General features: G+C 40.6%; 1 protein-coding gene across 1 annotated transcript; it reads right to left on the bottom strand.

Moving 5' to 3' along the window:
* Positions 1-2,230: 2,230 nt before the first annotated feature.
* PPP1R17 (protein phosphatase 1 regulatory subunit 17) lies at positions 2,231-20,228 on the bottom strand. Its single transcript, XM_015855075.2, has 5 exons — positions 19,889-20,228; positions 13,406-13,516; positions 12,161-12,313; positions 10,783-10,944; positions 2,231-3,693 (listed from the first exon to the last, which is right to left on the bottom strand). The coding sequence occupies exons 2-5, from the start codon at positions 13,485-13,487 to the stop codon at positions 3,614-3,616; spliced, it is 477 nt and encodes a 158-aa protein (XP_015710561.1). The 5' UTR covers positions 13,488-13,516; positions 19,889-20,228; the 3' UTR covers positions 2,231-3,613.
* Positions 20,229-20,475: the final 247 nt, after the last annotated feature.

Below are 20,475 nucleotides of genomic sequence, written 5' to 3' on the forward strand. Positions count from 1 at the left end.
GAGTTGCTGTCCCTGGCAGTGTTCAAGAGGCGTCTGGATGAGGAGCTACAAGATATGGTTTAGTGGCTTGTGGTAGCAATGGTAATGGGGGACAGTTGGTCTAGATGATCTTGTAGGTCCTTTCCAACCTTGTGGTTCTGTGATTCTGTTGTAGTTTCCATGGAAATAAATACAAGGTTATTATCTTTGGATCAACCTACAGATTTTATATGCAGCCCAAGACAATTCCTCTCCACCCAGTGTATCCCAGGCAAGACAGAAGGTTTGACACCCATGGGTTAACACTTTCACTGAATACAGTGAGGCAGATGAGAACTTTGAGAAATGATCCATCACACTGCTTCCCAGAAACACCACAAACCGCCTATTTACTGAATTGGACAAATGATGAATTACTTCTTAGTTGCTCACGTAGCTCTTGGGTAAAAAGCAGTAAATGCCAAATTGCCAGACTATAAATATTCAATTTTAAATGAGCTTCAGCAAATGATGTATACTGTGGAGTATTTATGTCTGAGCTTCAAGTTGATCTATACAGGGATGGTAAATCAGGCAACTGTGCCATCACAGATGTCAGTGAGACTGTAACTCCTCTTTAGCAAAGAACACACAGTGATGTGGTAGGCTTAAAGTGTGGTATTCTTTTTTCCATATTAAGCTGAGTCAACTTTCCCCAGCTTTTGAAACAAATCCTCCTCAGAGCAATGAAGTCACACCCTATTTGCGCCTCTGCCTTGTGTTCTTAAGGGCCTTCACATCTGAATGTATTTTTTGTGGCAGTGATGATGTTCATTTGAATCTTTTCAGGACTCCACACCCTCACTCTTACTATATTGTGTCAATAGTTACTGACAACACTGGTAAAACTAGACACAAATCACACCAGAAACTTCATTTGAAGACAAGCTGAGCCAAGATGCCCTTGTTAACAAGGTGATAAAATGCCTTGGGGACACACCAGAGACTTCATGCTCCTCAGGGTACTGCCAGTGTTTCCACAGTCCTGGGGCTGCCAGAATGTAATGCTCTCAGGCTACTGTGCTGCTCTTTCCACTCTTTGTTTAAAAAGAGAGCACCAAACTCTGCTGCCTCAAGGGTCAAGCACTGAGCTTGGCAAAGCCATGAGGAGCTGCTGGCTGGAAACAACAACATGGGCATCTCCTGAGACCTGCAAGTGTACCATGGCCATGCACAAGCATCTTCACTTCAGAGGACAACCTTGTTCTGCAGCAGCAGTGTGTTACTAAAGTCTTGAAAAAGCCTACCACGATCACTGCTTGTGTTGATGCTGTTTTGGGAGAGTTCTTACAGGATGGCCACTGTCTGTGCTTACGTCTCATTTGCATATTTTTCTCTTCAAACAGGAGATTGGATGACTTTGGTCAGTACTGCATACATTTTCTTTACCATTTTTGCAGGAGACTCCACATAGAGACAAAAGCTGCTGTAATGGTGCACAAGCTCAACTGGAATTCACTAGCTTAGCTACAACTCAGTTGACATCAGTGTAATCCAAACATGAATAAGTTTTGCCAGGAGATAATAGATTCTGAGCGATCTTGTTTGTGTTTGAACAACAATGGACTTGAACTCTAAGGATGGCTAAAATAAGGCTTGGTATTGTTCCAATTGCTGAAATTGTGTTAAACTCCCCCAGAGCTCACAAATGGTACAGGGAGTCTCTCATGCCATGGACCTTCTTTCAAAGGGGCAACACACAGGTTCTGTCATTATTCCTGTATTTTGTGCTGGGAGGAGGCCATGTCCTTTATTCTTTGCCTAAATTCCTAACCCCTAAATCCCACCATGCTCCTGAGCTGGTCTCAGAGCAGCTTCATTCCCATTTTGCATCCTCTAAGTATTCCTGAATTTAATACTAAAACTTCACTTGAGCTGCTTGGGTGGGATCCAAATGAAACTCTCTTGGCAGTGAGACATGGCATAAAGCTTGGGCCACATCAGTGCCTAACTGAAGTTGTATTGAGTTGTAACTTACAGTTCCAAAAATTAAGAACTAGCAGTGCATTGGCTTACAGACATGACATGCTGGCTGCACTTATATTCTTACCACGTACGTGCAGTGACATACTTTATTGTGTGCCTTATGTGAACATTATCATATGAAACACTGATTGATCGTATTTTAAAGATTGTCTTGTTGATAGATTAATAGGATTAAAAATTACACCTTCTGGGTATCAGACATCCCATTAATAATACAGCTGATCTCTAGCATGCTTTAATATACCATATTTTATTAAAAGCTTGTTGGTTACATCTTGAAGCTGAACATCTGTGAATGGGATGAAAGATGCTGGGTCAGTCACTGTGGCAAATGAAGTCCAGACAAGTGTACTCATCAGCTGCCTGCCTATGGGTGTTAAACATATAACTGGATGCAGTCTGCCAGCCTAGGTAATCTCTAATTTGTGCACTGAGGTCCCTAAGGGTCCACTGATGTTGCTGCTTCATCTAGTGTACAGAGCTATTAAGGTAAGCACAAAGCTATCCAGCCCTAAGTATTTGGTATAATATTCTACAAGTACCCATCTCTGTACAAATGTTGAAGTGTGTAGCTGGCTGTAAAAACATGTATTAGTTTAATCACTTAATTAAATTATTTTTAAGAAGTATGATGCTGTTTTATCTTGCATTACGTATCTAACATAGAGTAATGCTATTTATTTTACTCAGTCCATCTTGTGATTTTTAATCCTTACAGCCCCTCCTAGGACTGAGCTGAAAAACCTCATATTTATATACATATATTTATTTTTTATATACATAAAAGGTGAGTAAAAGGATCAGCTTTCCAACTAATTTGGCTTTCAGCAATCCAGGAATAACACCTTTGAGAAAAAAAGAAATCAACAGCCTATACCACTGTAATAGGCAAATGTTGCTCTTCCCAAAAGTTTCTCTTTGTTTTCTTTCTTGCTCTGTCGTCAGTTCTGTTTGATGTGCCAGTGACGACAGCCCATAGCTGTAAGCTCTTCTATGACAGAAATCTACCCTTTTCTCCTCTCAAACACCAGGCATGAACAGATACAGGCCCAATAAGTGTTTGCTTTGCGTTTCAGGAACATTGATCACATCAGTCCTGTGTATGGAAACTTGCTGTGATCAGCACTGTTCCAGTGAAGGAAAGCTGTACGAACGAGATGAGATGTCAGAAGAAAAATGGAATTTGAACCTTTAGTGGATACTTGACTACCCTGTGATATCTGGTGGTATTATGCATTTACCGACACCCTGTTATCTAGTGCCAGCTTCCCCAGACTGGTGGGGTCTTTGTGTCAACTCTTACCACCACACTACAAGGTACTAGATGTAGTCTCAGGTGGATCCCTTGAAGACAAAAATCCTGGGAAGCTGCTTTAGTAAACCAAGGGAATCCTTCCAGCCCCACATCTTGGTGAATTTTCTGTCATCTCCTGTAATGCTTGCTGGGATTTCATGAGATGCAGAGAAGCACTTGAGGATAAATTAAATTCAAGTGCATGCTTCAAAAAATTACTATTTGTAAAAATGAAAGGACTTCTTTTTCTACGTACTGCCACTTTGAATGACCCAGAATTATTTACATTGCTATACTGGAAATATCACTGTAATCTTAACTGGGGATTGTGTCTCCATCCTTTTCTTCATCCTCCATAATTGCCGTTTGCTTTTCTTCTGTTAGCAGCTTTGTGCCTTAAAAACAGGGGGGAGAGAGACAGAGAGAGAGAAAGAGAAGTAATTGATTTAAAATGCCACTTCTTCATAATATATCAGGATATGAATAATTTTTTCTATCTGCTCTAATTTTTTTGATCCTAAAGTAATTTTTCTAACATCTTGGGAGTTGCTCCTCATTTATTTTTTTGGACATCCTACTCATCAACTAGAACTGGACCACCAAGTTTCTAGCTAAAATTAACAAGCACTCTTAAATTAGCATATTTCTGCTACCTGTGAGGAGAGACACTGAAGATTCATCTGGTAACCTGTTTCTTAAAAGGCCTTGGGAAGCTAAAAAATAAAGGAAGATCTTGCAAGGTGAAATAAATACTATAAACTAATTTTTGTCACTGAGTCTATGCTTGCTTTCTCTATCCATATATCAATATTAATTTTTGCAAATACAGATGCTACAAGAGAAAAATAGAATACCCACATGTCAATCACCATACACATGGAAACTACAGGGAATCAATAAATTGCAGAAGCAGCAGAATTGAGACTGACGTTAAAATGGACTCAGGTATGTTACTGAGGACTTTGTGCCAGTAATTACTAAGGTCTGAGATCTGAATATGCTTTGAAGCCTATTCACCCTGTAATATGAGGACAAAAACAAGGCTCCATCACTGTCATGAAAGCACTGATGAAAACCATAGCATAAAACAAAAAAGTTTGATTTTACAGTTAAGAGCACAACGGGGTTCATCAGAAATACTATGTATCTTTCAACATGTATTTCTTTTCTCCTAAGTTTTTCTTGATTTTATGGATCATACTTTCCACAAACCCCTCACATACCTCCTTCCTTTCTTTCTCTCTCATACTTGAAAGGATAAGACCTTGAGGCTTTTACGTGATACAGTGATGTCCCAGTTACTATAGCTGCTCCTGTTATTACAGACTAATAACGCAAAGAGGGGACAAGGAGAATGCATTAGGAAATATTCTTGATCTCTGTTTTAACACTTTGTGGTTTTTTTGCCTGTTTCCAGTAAACAGCAAGCAACCTGTAAGATATAGTTTATGGCCACCTTCCTTGGTGTAGAGGTCAACACAGTCTAAAAACAGGATGAGGATAACCATTGAGTAGAAACCAACAAAATCTCTCCATAATTCAGACTCCTGGTGTTTGCTTTCAGTCTGCACTAACCAACTGAGCTGCTCGGTCAAACCAACTGGTTTTGCTTCTTTCTGCATTGAAAGCATTCTGAACAGAGAAGGCTTTCAGCCTTCATGAGGTCTGAAAATAGAGCAATACCACACAGGAAGATTTTCTTCAACTCTGGAGATTTTTCAAGAGGTGACGAATTAATGAAAATACTAACCTACACTGGTATTCATTTTAAGTTACCTTGTGTTTCATTTATATGTGTTTCTTGTGAACTAGATGGTTCCACCGGGACCAAGAGATAAACTGAAAGGTATGCATGAATATTATTTTGAAACACAATGGACTTTATTTGTTAGAGAGTGATAGAGTCGCCACCACTGTTAATAGCAAATAATTATGCTATGTTGTGGAGATGGATGTAAATGTTCCCCTCCTTGACTTCTATTCACTATAGACAATTCAGACAAATGCAAAATTTTTTTTTTTCTATTTTCTTTTTATTTTTCTTCATAAAGTATTTGAACTGTGAAAGCACAACTTAAATGCTCTTAAAATATGAAGTTAGAATGGATCATTTGATGAGAGTTAACTTTAGGGTAAATACAGGAATAAGAGATCGGGAGCGTAGGATAAATGAAGCTTCCATGTGCCAGATGATCACATCCTCTCTCACTCTTATTTGAATACCTCCAGGGAACCTGCTTTAGCAGCAGGGTTGGACTAGATAAACACCAGAGGTCCTTTCCAACCCTTTTCTTCCCCTAAAATTCTGTGATTCTGTGAATTACAAAGTGATTAAGGAAAAGTGTGTTGAATTCTGATGGCATGATTATGTCTTTCTAGCAGATGCTAAAGACAGCTGGAAGGTAGCAGCAAACCAGATGCTCTCAGCTCTCCGCTGGACCTACAGCAAAAGCAAGCCAGATGCTTACCATGACCAACAGCAATATGATGCATCATTATCAGTGGGTCATTTTGGTGACTAATGGATTCCAAAGACTGACAGTAATGTTCAGGACTCAAAAACCAGAGGAGTATGTAGCCTTGAGCTGGGTGTTACTAACTTTCTAGTATGTGGATCACCAGCCATTTCAAGAAAAAACACATGCATTTAAAATCAGACTTGTAACATGAAACAGTGGAAGGGGGAACACAAATGGGATGTCTTAAATACAATTATTTCTCTGACACTGGGAAAGGATTTTGTGGGGTTTGACATAATGCTGTTTATTGCTTGTGGAGAGAGTATGCAAATTCCAAGTTTGAAAGTCTAAGTAAAATGTGGGAATTTGGGAACATTTGTAAATCAGTCTTTTTCTATTTATCATTTAGGTAAATAATTTAGCCTCCCGGTCTCTATTTTCCAATCTGTGCATATTATGAAATGCAGCTCATCCCGCAGATCAGTTTTAAGGATTGCTAGGTTGTTCTGTTGATATCTGCCAAGAGACCTGACAAAATAAAGTAGCACAGAAATTAAGTGCAGTCATGTTTGCCTGAGAGAACTTGCAACTACCTGCAATTTTTAGCTAAGGATTAGGAACAAAAAGGTTCACAGAGACATGAAAATTTCTATTAGAAGACATTGGCAAAAAATGTTGGCTTAGACCAACCACCTGCCATGTACCACCTCAGATCTCCTCCTGGGACAATGACACCAGTTCCACTTGCCTGCTACGTACCACTCCTGCAGCTGGGCTGTAGGATTACTGGAGTGCTCCAGCCATATCCACTGCACAGAAAAGGGGCTGTTCTGCCTCTACAGTATGCTGAGATTTTCACTGAACAAGTGAGTTAATATCCTAACGAAGCTACCTTAACTCGTTTTGTAGGGGATAGGAGAGAACTAAGAGTTTTAAACTGATTTTACTAGTTATCTCTGATCTGATTAAGATCAGAGGCAGCCAGATTTCAGGAACCACACTCCTATATTAACACATTCATGCTGAAACACACAGGCCTGATGATGTCACAAACTGGTGGATGTGGATGGCAATAAAGAATGCTCCAGAGCTAGCCTTGGATTGGATTTAAATCACTTACTGTTGTGTATGAGGAAAGAATGCCATTAGAACAGTGGTTGTGTTTGATCTCATCTGGTCACTTCATAAAGCCAAGGAATTGGCTGGTTGAAGGGGAGCCAATGGAGATCTCTGTTCCAGGCTCAGCTGAACACAGAGGTCACAACACAATTTCTGCCACTTCACTAAGAGGTTGAAGCCTGAGTACATTTAGAAAAAGGGGAGTATTTTTTGAAGCCCAGGCTTAGACATTTAAGCTGTCTCGTGCACTGATTTCCTCACTGCTACAGACAACAGGGAGATATGGGTTTCTTTAGACAACAGTGTAGACATTCTCATTCAGCAACCACTTTTCTACCACTCCATTTCCTAACTGTATGTTTGCAAGATGTAAAACCAGTTCTAATTCACATGTGGATCATGCTATCCACATTATTTTTGTCACTCCCTATGTCCTGTTTGGCTTGCTTCATTTGCAAGGGTTTCTGGTTACCCAAGAGAGAAAAAGAAAGTACTATAGTACTCGTGATCAGTTGGCCAAAACCAAAGAGGTAAAACAGCTGCCCCTTCAGTGCCTGTTCATGACAAGCTATTTGTGTGGACAACTGCTCAAAAAGATAATTAATGTTACTGTTACTACAAACAATTGAGTGGAGTTTTTTATATTGCTTATGATACCACTGAACGAGGGAAGCTTGGGAGGAAGAACAACAAGAAATTGGAACAACACAGTCAGGATTTACAAAGGTTACATGTGGCACTGAGTGTCCTGCTCACTGCTGCAATGGCAGAACCAGGAGAATGGGGACAGAAACACCCTTCTATATTTATTTAGCACAAGTAGCTATGCTGGGGCTTCTCAGGTCTCCAAGTCTATAATTCAGATGCTATTTCGCACCACCATTCCACAAAAGCTCAACTTGTTTATTCTCTGTCTGCTACCTGATGGGATAACCCTGAAAGTAAACAAGCAGTAAATACTTGACCAGCCCTCAGCCACAATGAGTCACTTATTCACAAGAAGACATGAAGTTGCCACCAGCAACTTTCAACCAGCAGAACTGTGTATGTTGGTAAATATCTTGAAGAAAAAAATTCACAAGATGGAATCAAATTCACACAGGCTCTTTTGCCCTGGAGAGGAGCAGAAGTCTGCCTGGAGGAGTCAACCATTAGAGCAGGATATGGAAGGAAAAGCTGTCTGCAGGGAAAGGAAGCTTCTGGAAGGCTGCTTTAAATTTGTGGTGAGTGCTGGGCAGTGTGTTGAGCAGTGTATTCACGAGTAGACAAGGAAGTGTAGTTGGAAGTGTAATTGAAAACCTTAAAAAATGCATAATTTTCTGTAATTCCCCTGTGGCAAGTGAACACACTTTGAAATTTACCACTCATTTGGAAGTTACTGCATTTTTTTCTCTTTCTTTTTTTATTATGTTCTTCCTTTTTGAGTTTTGTGATTACTAAACCATTTGAGGACTACAACACACTCCTGTCACAACAAAAATGTATTGACTTCTCTTCCTACAAAAATTTTTAAAGAGAAAGTCTTCATGGGAGGTGAAGATGATTAAAATAATTCTTCTTTCTCCCTTAAATGCCTACTTGAGTTAATTAATGCTAGGCTACAAATAAGAAATAGAAAGTGACTGGATGCTAACCATAGTATTGTTGAGATGTGTCAAGGAAATAATTTACCCCTGCTACATCCCCTTAGCTAGCAATTACTTTCAAACCAAAACAAGAATCAAACACTTCAGCACCGTCACAGTAAAACATTTTACTTTTGATTTCTATTAAACATTTTTCAATTTTGGATTCTCTTCTGTGTAGATCCTGGAGTCCAAAGGACACACAGCATCTTGGATGGTGCTAAAATGGCTGAAGGCGACTTTTCCTGGGAGTGTTTTTAAACTGACCAAAATAATGCCTCAGCACTCTTCCAAAGTCCACAGAAAGAGTAGGCTTCATGTATAAAGCACAAGACATTTATTACAAATGATCTGATAAACTTGGCCTCCACTTCTCTTTCTGAATTGGTTTCTTAAAGACTGATTTTTTTCCTAATTATTTGTCATGAGAAATTTCAGGCAGTTTTCTTGGTAATTTCCTCAAGCAATTATATAAGCAGTTAATTATCAGAGCTCTATATTAAATATTTCAAAGTGGATCATTTGCAGTTGGGCTCAGAAGTTTTATGATAGATTTCTCCTAACCTCCCCCAGTAAATGACTGGACCATTGACACACTTGCAGCATGCTGCTTTAATGATGCAAGCCATTCAAGTGCTTGAGATCAATGACCCTGGACCTAGTGTTTGTCATGCTTGCTGCCATGATCACGATCCTGCAAAGTTAGTCACATTCCTTTGTTCTAGGGAGCCCCATGATGATAAAGGTAAGATGGTTAAATGACAAAAAATAAATATTATTGCATGTTTCAATCAGCTGTGATCATAGGATCTCTCTTATGAAGAAAAGTTGAAGGAACTGGGCTTGTTTAGCTTGGAAAAGAGAAGGCTCTGGGGTGACTTCATTGTGGCCTTTCAGTACTTGAATGGAGTGTATAAACAGGAGGGGGAATTATTGTTTATATGGGTGGATAGTGATAGGACAAGGAGGAATGGTTTTAATCTGAGACAGGGGAGGTTTAGGAAGTTTTTCACTCAGAGGGTGATGACACACTGGAACAGGTTGCCCAAGGAGGTTGTGAACCCCTGGAGGCATTCAAGGCCAGTCTGGATGTGGCTCTGAGCAGCCTGGTCTGGTGGTTGGCAACCCTGCACATAGGAGGAGGGTTGAAACTTGATAATTATGGTCCTTTTTAAGCCAGGCCATTCTATGATTCTATGATTCTATGACTCTGTGACAAGGAGAGGATATGTCTACAAATGAAGGTACTTACTGTGACTGTTGAAGCCATTTACAGACTTCATACTTTGTATCAGTGCAGAAAATTTCAAAAGTACCTAAAACTCAGGAGCTTGATGTACTCAGCTGTTGCTTAGTCACTCAAGGCCAAAACGGCTGTCTCAAGACCTCTTCAGCTAGCTAGTACATCTCACTGTTTCAGTAGTGCCAACCCACAGCAGACCTTGTTTGATGCTAGAGTTTCCTAAGGGAACCAAATTTTTCAAGTTTTAGCACTAGTTTTGAAAGCGAGGTTTGCTTGTTTGCTTTTTCCTTCGTTCGTTCATTCATTCATTCATTCATTCATTCATTCATTCATTCATTCATTCATTCATTCATTCTTTTGCTCGATCCTGTGGTTAAGAAACAGCTGGTATATAGCACACAAACTTACACGTTTCTTGCACCCATGGTTAGTAGCAGTAATTAACACTTCCACACTGCTTTACATATTGAAAGACCTTCAGAAACATTGATGAACTGAGGCTTCTCTGTGACAGAAAAATGTGGGAAACTCAAAAAACAAAGGGTCTTAAGGCCAAAACATGGACGGCTGCATCCATATGCTCATGAACAAATTAGCTGCTGCGCTGTGTATTGTGCCAGAAGCACAGAACTGTCTTTAAGGTGCCGTTAACTACAAGTTCGCAGCTTGTTTTCCTCAGTGTAGGCTCAAATCAACCGCAGGTTCATCAAAATAGCTTTGCTCCAGGATATGTGAGGTAATGTGAGTTATATGACCTTAATATTTGCATGTGCTCTAGTTTGAAAAGGAGGGCAGTGGTTGGATTTTCACGAAAAACAGGATAGTCTTTACATGAGATAATCAAGTGATATTGTGTCTACTCTCACTTCCCCTTCAGGTCTATCTAGCATGAGTAGTGGGTACAGAAAAGTCTTTCAATTATCCACACCAATTATTGGATATTTTGACTATATAGGTCCAGTCCAGCAAACATTGCTGAGTACACTGGGCAGAACAACCTCCATTCAGCCTAGGAACAACTTCAGCTAAGTTTCTTACCTATTATCAAAGGTGGGATGTGTATTGCAGGTGTATCTTTTCTCCTAGGCTTTTTCTGCTCCAGTTCGGTGATCTGAGAGCCTTGACTCACTCTCTCTCTCTGTGGCTTCTCTGAGATACCATACCTTTTCAGCAGATTATCAGAGAAGTCTGAAAGTATGCCTGTAGGCAAGAATTAAAGAAAACATCACTTCAGATTTGTTTACACTGAAGAAAACTGAACCTGTATGACTTTCCCAATGACTACTAACACTACTACGCACTTTCCCAGTGTGTGCATTTTCTGCTCAGCATTGTGTACATTCTTTTCTGGCTTTGCAACAGTACACATTTCCCTCAAGTCAATTACATCCCATTGAGTATATGCAGCGGTGGTCTGAGGCTAGTGGTCTCTGGCTTTATGCCATGGGCTAAACTGTAGCTCATCAATAATCACAGTGAAGATGAGTGGCATCTTTTATTTCCAGAAACCGAGAGTGGTTTAATCATATGGATGTTTAATCTTCTCATGAGCTACACGGCTACTCAGAAATTGTCTATTTAAACTAGTAAAATGCTGTAATTGTTCATACAGTGACTACTACTTGGGGTACAAAATGCAGCTTACCAGATCTGAGCAATTTCTTAAAAGAGAATTACTGAGAGGCAGATACACGTGAAAGCTGAAGAGCCAGGGGTAATGAGTTCAAATTCTATATTATAAATACTGGAAAACCCCACTGCTTGTTTTTCACTTGGTAAGTGTGAATTGCTGGAGGCATGAAGGAGACCACGCAGATGGTTAGTGGTTAACTCATATGTATGTAGCATGGGAAGAAGTCAGTGCACTTGATACAAGAGCACAACTCAGTCCCCAGGGAGCATACAAAGGAGTGTTTGTTGGGAGAGAAATGAGAAAATCATTCATTCCCCCCACTGATCTTGGAAAACCACCTGGTTTCAGTGGCAGTCTGCTCCTCACTCTTCCCTTCCCCAGACTGGTGTCATTCAGCTCTTGACCTGCAGAGGTATGTCAATGTACATACAGCAGCATAGGGCATCATACAAGGAGTTCCTTTGTCACTGTGGTGGTTTCTGGCTTTCCTAAACACCCAGCTTTTGCCAGAATCCCTGCATGCACAAGGACTCTGTCATTACCAGGAGCAGCAGGCTACAGCCGGCCTGCGTGCCTCTCTGGCTTCCTCCCAGAGTCCCTTGCTGGGCAGGAGGAGCTGCAGAGCACAAAATGGATCCTCCCCATTCCCCTGCTTTACTGGGAGCACATGGCACGGAGTCGTGTTCCTGTCTTCTTCCACAGGGATGTAAGTAGGTCTGTGGATGTTTGCTCAGTTTCAGTCTACTCTTACAGAGTGAGATGTCAAAGAGATGTACTGTTTACCTGTTAGGGGTGGTGGGGTGTGTATAGCTGGTGTGTCTTTTCTCCTTGGCTTTTTTTGCTCCTGTTCAGTGTTTTGGGATGGCTGGATAGTTTTACCTTTTCTTGGTTTCTTTTTGAGATCACAGCTCTTAATCAGCTGTTCTGAAAGATCTTCTGCAAAACAGAAAAAAAAACCCACAACCCAAAAGATGAATAGAAAGTGAAGCAGAGGAGAAATAATAAAACAGATGGTGAAAAGCTTTAATAATACAGCTTTCATCCAAGAAGACTGAAATGACTGTGGAGAAAGAACTCCTAAATAGGAGGTCAGTACAAGAGGCCTCTGTGCCATACTGTGTGGGAGCTGAGTGACTTTGGTGGTCCTGCTGTGTAGGTGGTAGGCATAGGGCAGGGGGGGAAGTTGTGGGCAGCGGTGTGCTACACAGCTGAGGAAAGCTGCACTATGGTGCAGAGGGCCATCACTGTCCCACTCAGCTCTAACTGTGGGGCTGTGTCTTCAGGAGTTACAAGGGCACTTTTGTGGGGGTAAAATTTTGTCTGCAAGGTCAGTTGGAGGTACTAGTAGACAAAGCCAGCTCTTTTTTTTTTTTTTCTTTTTTTCTTGTCGTTGTAAAGCTAACAGATGAGCAAGTATTTTGTGGTATCTGGGCTTCTGAATCTTTATGATGATTTTGCCAGGTTACAGTGAAGTAATAGCATTTGAAACTGAGGCAAAGATCATGAATATACAGAATCACATCTATCAAGTCTGAAGTCTGGTATATAGGTATATGGCAAACTGGTGCTGTCAGTGCAAAAATTAACATGAAACAGACTGAAAATGAAGAAGAAAAAAAGTACTGAGCCCACTTCATTAGAAGAAAAGGGGGTGTTTAAAATCTGTTACTTAAATTGCACTTAGAATACATATTTAGGAAAGAACCAGCTATATGGCTTCAGTTTATTATTGTACAAATGAAGAAAGTGCTCTGTTTTTTCTACCAGAGGAAAGAACAATGACTTTTTCATTTTTCCTCATTAATTAACTTTGTTCTAGAGCTTCAGCTAATATTTATATGCAAGAAAGAGAAACGCTCTTTGCCTTTCCATCTGGCATCAGAAATGTCAGCAGAAGGTGTAATCTATCGGGTTTCACGAGGACTCAGTTGTACTGCTGGAGGGGAAAAGCAGCAACTGGACAGGACCTAATGATGTGTAGGCAACACCTCTCCAATTTCTGCAATGACATCATCTAATAACACTTACCTAAATGGTTGCAGTGTGAATCTCGCTTGTCCAGTCTGTCTTCTGGGATATCAAGTGGCTGAACACATTCTGTTGACATCATTGAAGTGTTTTTTTTTTCTCCCTTTGAAACTGCAGCACCATTTAAAAAAAAAAAAAAAAAAAAAGCATGACATAGGACAGGCATATTGGTGTTATGTATCCACTTGCAAGCCAGACTGGGGGAAGCTCTTGTCTTCCAGCTGCTTTCTGTCTTACAGTCTGCTACCTGACTTTGCCCAAGCATGCTAAGAGATGCATATATCCACAGTCTTTGTTATGTATGTGAGAATCCATTTTTCCACCTACATTGCTGCATGTGACCCACAAAAGCACACAAAATATGTTGACTATACAGAAGAATACTGAATTTAATCATCCAGAAATTGCTATCACATGCAGAAAGTAAATGCTGGGAAATAAATATTTTCTGATTTTCTTCTATATTACACTCTCAATTGTACAGTAATTGTCATAACTGGTGTTTACTATGCAATCTAACTTTTAACTGTGAATGCTGAAGAGTTAATTCTTACAATTCCATTTCCTCTAAAGGATACCCCCAAAGACCCAACTGTGGGAGCTGACTCTGGAAGTCTGCCAGTGTCCACAGGCTCTGGAGTCAGCATGGAGAACGACCTCATGGCCTTGGCAGGAGCACTGGGGACCCATGTCATAAGGCTGTTTAAGTGCCCGTGGTCTATAGATCTCTCTGGATTGCTATTTTGCTCTTCAGAGCTTTTTATTCCCTCTTATGCACAAGTGTGGAAGGCCCCGGAGTCCAGCTTCCTACCTGAGAATCCCCAGCATTCGTTCCCCAATGATTTGAAACTTTGATGCTTTGAAACTACCAGATGTGGTAGTTTTCTGCTCACACCCTCTCTTCTCTGTTTTGGGGGAATAGGAGCAGCCTGACTTCCTTGTAGGGAGCAGGAAAGCAGTGAGGAAGAGAATCAGAAGACTGCATCAACAGTAGAAGAAATTGGGAAAAAAAAAATGGAGGAAAGGAGAGGGAGGTGAAGAAGGAAATAACAGAAAAGTGAAAGAAAATGCAATCAGAGAAAAACAGGAAGAGGGAAGACAGGATGAGAACAGGAGACTGTACTGTGTGAGTATATTTTAATCTTGCTGGATGCCAAGAAACTACCTATAATGTTCCTCTGAAAATTGCAGTTGTTTGTCAGTGAGAAAGTGAACATTAGGGCAGTTAACCTCATTTCTATGACTAAACTTGCATCTATATTAAGAACAATTGAACCTCAAGCAAAATCTAGTAACATAAATATTTGCCAAACAAAATATGAAAGGTCGCAATCATATCGTGCAATGAGCTAGTTCTTCAGGGAATGGAAAAACATGTCCTAAACCCTTGTGACTTCAAAGTAATATTACAGTAATAAATGTCAGGAACATTGACTCATAATGTACTTAGGGAATTAACTTATCATGCCCTTCAGTATTTAAAATGCACAGAAATTTGTAAAATTTGATGCATTCATAAACACCTTTCTGAATCAGGCCTAGACCAGGGCCTCAACCACTGAAGATCTGGCCCAGTCCAGCACTAGGCCTATACTAAAGGGTTATACCACCTGGAAACTTCGTTGGCCTTTAACAAAAATAAACAAAATAACACCCTTCACTTAGGAAGACCCTTCATAAAGAAATCTTTGAATGCTTCTTAGCATGGTATGGTTGCTCTATTTATTGACTATATAAATAATCTGTAGCTAAGGCTTACGACATAACAGTCAACATTTCATTTAGAACATAAACATTATCTGGCCATATGAAAGGTCACAGTGCATTTTGAGATTTGAGGGAGAAGCTGTTTATTTCTTCAGTGCTATTTGATTTTATAGGATTTGATTAAGTTATGCTGGCTGTTAGCTAAATATTATGACTGTGTTGGTAATATTCTTTCCTGAAGACAGTCCTATATAGAAAGTTTTCAGTAAAGTTAAAGGTAACATTTCAGACTATGGACTTTTTAAAACAGGTCTTGAGTGAAAAAATGCGGAGATACTTAGTAAAGTCTACTTGTAAGATTAGTAATAACTTACTCTGGCTAGCAATGCCTTATAAAATCTAATTAACTTAGATTTGATTTCTGTAAGTTGTTTCATCTCAGGAAAATCAAGTTTGTAAAGAGACTTCATCTAGGATTGTTAGATGTAAGACTTCTTTGTTAATTTTTTCTTAATAATTTGAAAAATAATGTTTTAAAATAAATCTTTTAGATCTGTCTTTACATTTTCACAGTCTCAGATGACAAGCCCAAAGCAACTGCAGTGCTTTAAAACATGGTTTTACAGGCTAACTTCTGACCCCTTTTATTTTGGAGTTCATCCCACAGAAAGCTTTGCCTTGCTGACAGATATGCTTCCACACTGCTCATTTTACAAAAAAACACAAAGAAAAGAATGATCAGAATGTGTGGTGAATTTTGATGTCTTGGGTCTATCTATGTATGTTGCATACAATGTGTGAACTGGTGATGCTATTTCCTGCTGCTGTGCATTACATACAAGTCTTTCATTCAAAAAAAGGAGGTGATGTATGTGAGGACTGTAATGGTGCTTTTCCAAACCACTAAAATCAATTCCAGACACTGAAGAAACAGATTGCTCTGTAATATTTCACGTGGAAGGAAGACTAATACAGTGATTGCATGAAGTCATTAGTATGCTTTTACAAATGGAAGCACGTCCTCAGATGTTAGTGCGTTAAGTGCAACTCCTTTCCTACCAGCCTTCATGCTAACAGTTTGCACTCTGCTATAGTCAGTCACCTTTGTAGGTAATGCCTGCTGTTTACATGGTGGACTGTGATTTTTTTCTTACGCTCTATTGTATCTCTCAACATAATGAGCCACATTCATCCTTGGTGCAGTTTTAATGCTTGCAGTGAAGCTCTAAATCACACTCAGCAGGAGCCGGTGTCTAAAAAGGATATAGATTTTTCCATATGAGTTAGAATTCAATCGTCACTTAGCCTGAGACTACATTCTGAATGACACAGCCAGGCTGTACCACCCTCCTGCAGAGAAGTGTACTCTCAAAGGAGTCACCTGTAGTCTCTTTCTTACTTTTGGGAAAGAACAGAGCAGAGATGCCTTAAATGCTTCTGAAAAGGCTGTGAAAGAGTTCACTTTTTTCACTATGTAACTTTTTTTTTCCTTGTAAAAGCGTTTGGCAATAAATAGGGCTGAACTTACAGAGAAAAGAGCAAGGAATAACAAGGCGAACTGATATGACAGAAAGCTATTTCAGCTTTGTGTGGATTATTTGTCATGCTGGTCACTGTCATATAACAGGACTCCAACATGCATTATTGTAAAAGATGAGGATTCAGATGGGAAATGTCTGGAATTTTCTCTTCCTAAATTGCACCTTTGTTATTAAGTAGCTTACAGCAAACATTCTACATTTATCAATTAATTTACTTCTTCAGAACTCTTTGTAGAGTGACCTAATATGGCTACACAGAGAAAGGAGATGTACAGCTCCTACTACTAACTAACATAGTCTTAAAGCACACGTATGCACACATACATGCAAATTATAGGATTCCTTTCTTTCCCTAAATTATGGGGCTCCATCAAAAAGTCCACCAGTGCATTTAATTCTAGGATTCCATTAAATATAAATATTTTTACTAGAGATAGACAAGAGACCAGGGTTGTTGTTTTTTTTACTGTTTCGGTGTATAGTTAGTTTGATGTATAATTGCTTGTTTCAAGTGATCAGGCTGGAGCTTAATGAAAACTCAGCAAAGATACTCTGAGTTCTACCAGAACAATTTAAATCTTTTGAGGTCCTTTGATCTTGTGACATTCAAGTGATCTTGAAACGAAATGAAATCACATGAGAAAAATCTTTATAGGACAGGAAACAAAAGCTTTGAGAAGAAATGTGAAGAGCTGGACTTTTCTCATTTGATCCTGACCTAGGTACAGAAGTGGCTTTGCTTAGACTAAAGTTACTCTGCATTTCTTGCCTACTCCTAGGATCTGAAAGTTTTTAGGTGCTAGGCTTCTACATGGAAATTATAAACATGTTGATTTGGATGTAAACTCAAAATACAATACAATTCTCAAAGAAGTCATCAGTAGATGACTGTAATCACCCATAAAATGGAGAGTTTTCTGACCTGCAATTCTTATCTCAGTTTACCGGGGCTAATTGGTCATAGATATCTGGGCTCTTCAGCATTAAGGACTCGCTATGTATACAAGTTATTTCCTTTTATTATTTCCCTTAGAATTTGTGAACTGGCCCTTTGTAAATTCTCCACAAACTCCGCTTCTGAGGACTTCAGTAGCCTATTTACTGCTGTCGGTAAGTATACAGATTTTTAATATTTATTTATTATTTGGTCAGAAGAATGTTTTGTTTGCACAACTGGCAAAAACCTCCAAGAAAAAGCATGCACTAGTTTGCAGGCCGTGCCTAATCATTAAAGATGCCTTTGGCATGTTGACTTGGATGCTAGTACTCTAAAGAGCATTCTGTTGTTAGTTGGCAATTGGCAATCTGATTTTAACTGGTATTTATTTTGATATGTGGATGGTAATGTTGCCACCGAAGTCTGTATGACACTAGGTACCTATCTCTTTCCGGATCCAGAGCATGTTTCTGCCATGAGCAAGACAATACAGGTCTTGGGGCAGCCAAACAGTCAAAATGCAAGGCTGTGTACTCTTGTCAGAAGGATGAGGGAAGTAGTGTCTCACTCTTTGTTTTTCTTCTATATGGCATTCATTGTGAGAGAAGTGAAAAGTCAAAACAGAGTTCCTGGGCTGCCTAGGGTGAACTAGCTCCTTGCTGTGCCCTTGCTTGAGCTGGCTTCAGAGGCCATAGTGCTACTGGAAAAAGGAGAGCTCAGCAGCAGAAGTGTAGACAGTGGGGGCCCTGGAGTGATCTGCATCCCTGCATGCATGGGCCTGGCCTTGCTAGCACCCAACAGATGGAAATGGGAACAAGTGGGACTATTTCACAGTGCGAGATAAGAGCCAGAAGCTGGACTGCAGCAATTAATGCTCTGAGGTCTGTTCTTTGCTACATTGCATAGACAGCCACTCAGGCACTGGAGTTTCCCACTGAGACCAGAGTATCTCCTCCCACCATGCACACTCTAATGCTTTCCAGACAGGTTTTGAATCTTTCTGTTTTCATTCTTTTGCCCCTCTCAGTCTTGTTTCAGTGTACCCACAAACAAGGGGGGATGGTCAAGCTCCCAGGACCCTCACCAGCTCTTCTTTCAGTAAACCTGTGTGGGAGGGAAAAAAAGACTTGTCTGTGCTTCTGTTGCATGTCCTCTGCAGGCTCCTACAGTGTCAGTAGGCACCTTGTTACTGACAAGTATGTAAAGAGAGACTAAGATACCCTCATCTGGATCTGGGCATCTTGCACCCACCTTCCAGTCACAGAGCTCATCTGAAACGGATCAAGGGGCAGCGCTGTGCCTGTATATGTTGGGTTCCTCCAGTTCGTGCTCTGCAGAAAGCCTTGGCTTCTCTATCTGCACCCATTCTGTGGTCCTCTATAACTACTTCCCAGGCACATCTTGTAAACAAGATAAGGCAACCCATCTACTGCTGTTGGAAAAGAAAATAGATGCCCTGAAAATAGAAAGTCTGGGTGTTCTTGCCTTAAACTCCAAACTTTCCATTACAAGTTTTGCTATATTTTTAACATTACCCTATTGAGGTGATGTCTTCCTGAGAACAGAGAACAGCTTCATGCTACTTCAATTATTTGAGCACTAGGCTCATCTCTCCAGATGTTCTTGTTAGATTAGTCTGATTTTAGTTTTCTAAAGCATACTTAAAACTTCTTAGGAAACATTTAGTTATTTGAAAGCCTGATGCTGATTTATCCCTCCAGTGAAACCTTTGCTACTAATAATTGCATGAATGCAGAGATCCTTCAGACTTGTCTCATAGCAGGTTTTTGTGCACTTCTAGGGGCTAGTTCAAAACCAGCCTGGTCTGAAGACTGACTCCCACTACCTCCCATAAACTTGAAGAAAACCAATCCCTATGATTAAACTTCAAAAAACATAGAAGACACTTTTGCACAGGTTCTTGCTGCAAAGTTTTTCTCTTTTGAGAAAATAAATCATGCAAAACCTTCCTTAATTATTTCCTCGTGGTGCAAACCGACCCTCACATGTGCCATCCCTTTACATTGGTATAGGGGCTCACAGTACCAGCTCCTTGCAAAGTGTCCACCCCAGAATAAAAGTTAGTTGAAGCTGTTTCCTCTCATGTCTTCCCTCCCCAAGAATACATCCCCTTACGTTTGAGCCCCAACATGGCATCACCCTCTATGGGAGCATCCCCAGCCACCTTCCCATGGGATAGGGATGGGTGACATGAGATTTGCCTTGCCGGAGGAGGGAAAAGAAAAAAAGAAAAGAGCAAAGCAAGAGGTGATAGAGGCAGGAGGCTGCAGTACTCACGGAGTGGTGGCAGATACAGATTGCAATTCAGCGCTGGGGCTGTCTGGAATTCCAATGTCCCGAGCTGGGTTACGCGAGCACTGCTTCTCCCTTATCAAGGGAGCAGTGGAAGTGGTTGCTATGGCAGTGTCGGGATCAGGAGTCCTCTGGGAGGCTGGGACTCAGCATCCCCACTCCTCTGCACCCAGTGGGTTTTGGTGGGGGATGCCGGCAGCACCTCAAGGAGAACGCATCTCTGGCCAGACGCTGAAGGCAGTGGGAGGGATGTGGAGGATTCACAGTGCAGTGACTGGAGTGAAAAGGCGAGCTGCAGCCACTGTGTTGAGAGACGTAAGGGGAATGGTGAGGGGAGGGAGCAAGGCTGCTGCCGTTTGGGACCCAGGGGAGAGCCAAGGATAAAAGTGGAGCAAGCAGGCAGGGCACGTGTCTGGGAACAGAACCAGGAGCACAGAAAGTGATGGGCACACTGAGGTTCAGCGGTGACTGCTGTGTTTGTGTGTGCATCTGGCCACAACTTGCTACACAAGCAGAGTATTTATGGGGCCAGGCAGGGAGTCTTCTGCGGATGCCTGTCGTTTGCCAGTGGA

The sequence above is a fragment of the Coturnix japonica genome, chromosome 2 (genome assembly GCF_001577835.2).
Source record: "Coturnix japonica isolate 7356 chromosome 2, Coturnix japonica 2.1, whole genome shotgun sequence".
Taxonomy (NCBI): Eukaryota; Metazoa; Chordata; class Aves; order Galliformes; family Phasianidae; genus Coturnix; species Coturnix japonica.

What these genes read in the sequence shown, in the direction of transcription:
- PPP1R17 (XM_015855075.2), bottom strand. Translation starts at nt 13,487, where the DNA reads ATGATGTCAACAGAATGTGTTCAGCCACTTGATATCCCAGAAGACAGA. An exon ending in TTCACACTGCAACCATTTAG is followed by an intron (nt 12,314 to 13,405) that starts GTAAGTGTTATT and finishes TCTGTTTTGCAG; the next exon opens with AAGATCTTTCAGAACAGCTG. An exon ending in CACCCCACCACCCCTAACAG is followed by an intron (nt 10,945 to 12,160) that starts GTAAACAGTACA and finishes TCTTGCCTACAG; the next exon opens with GCATACTTTCAGACTTCTCT.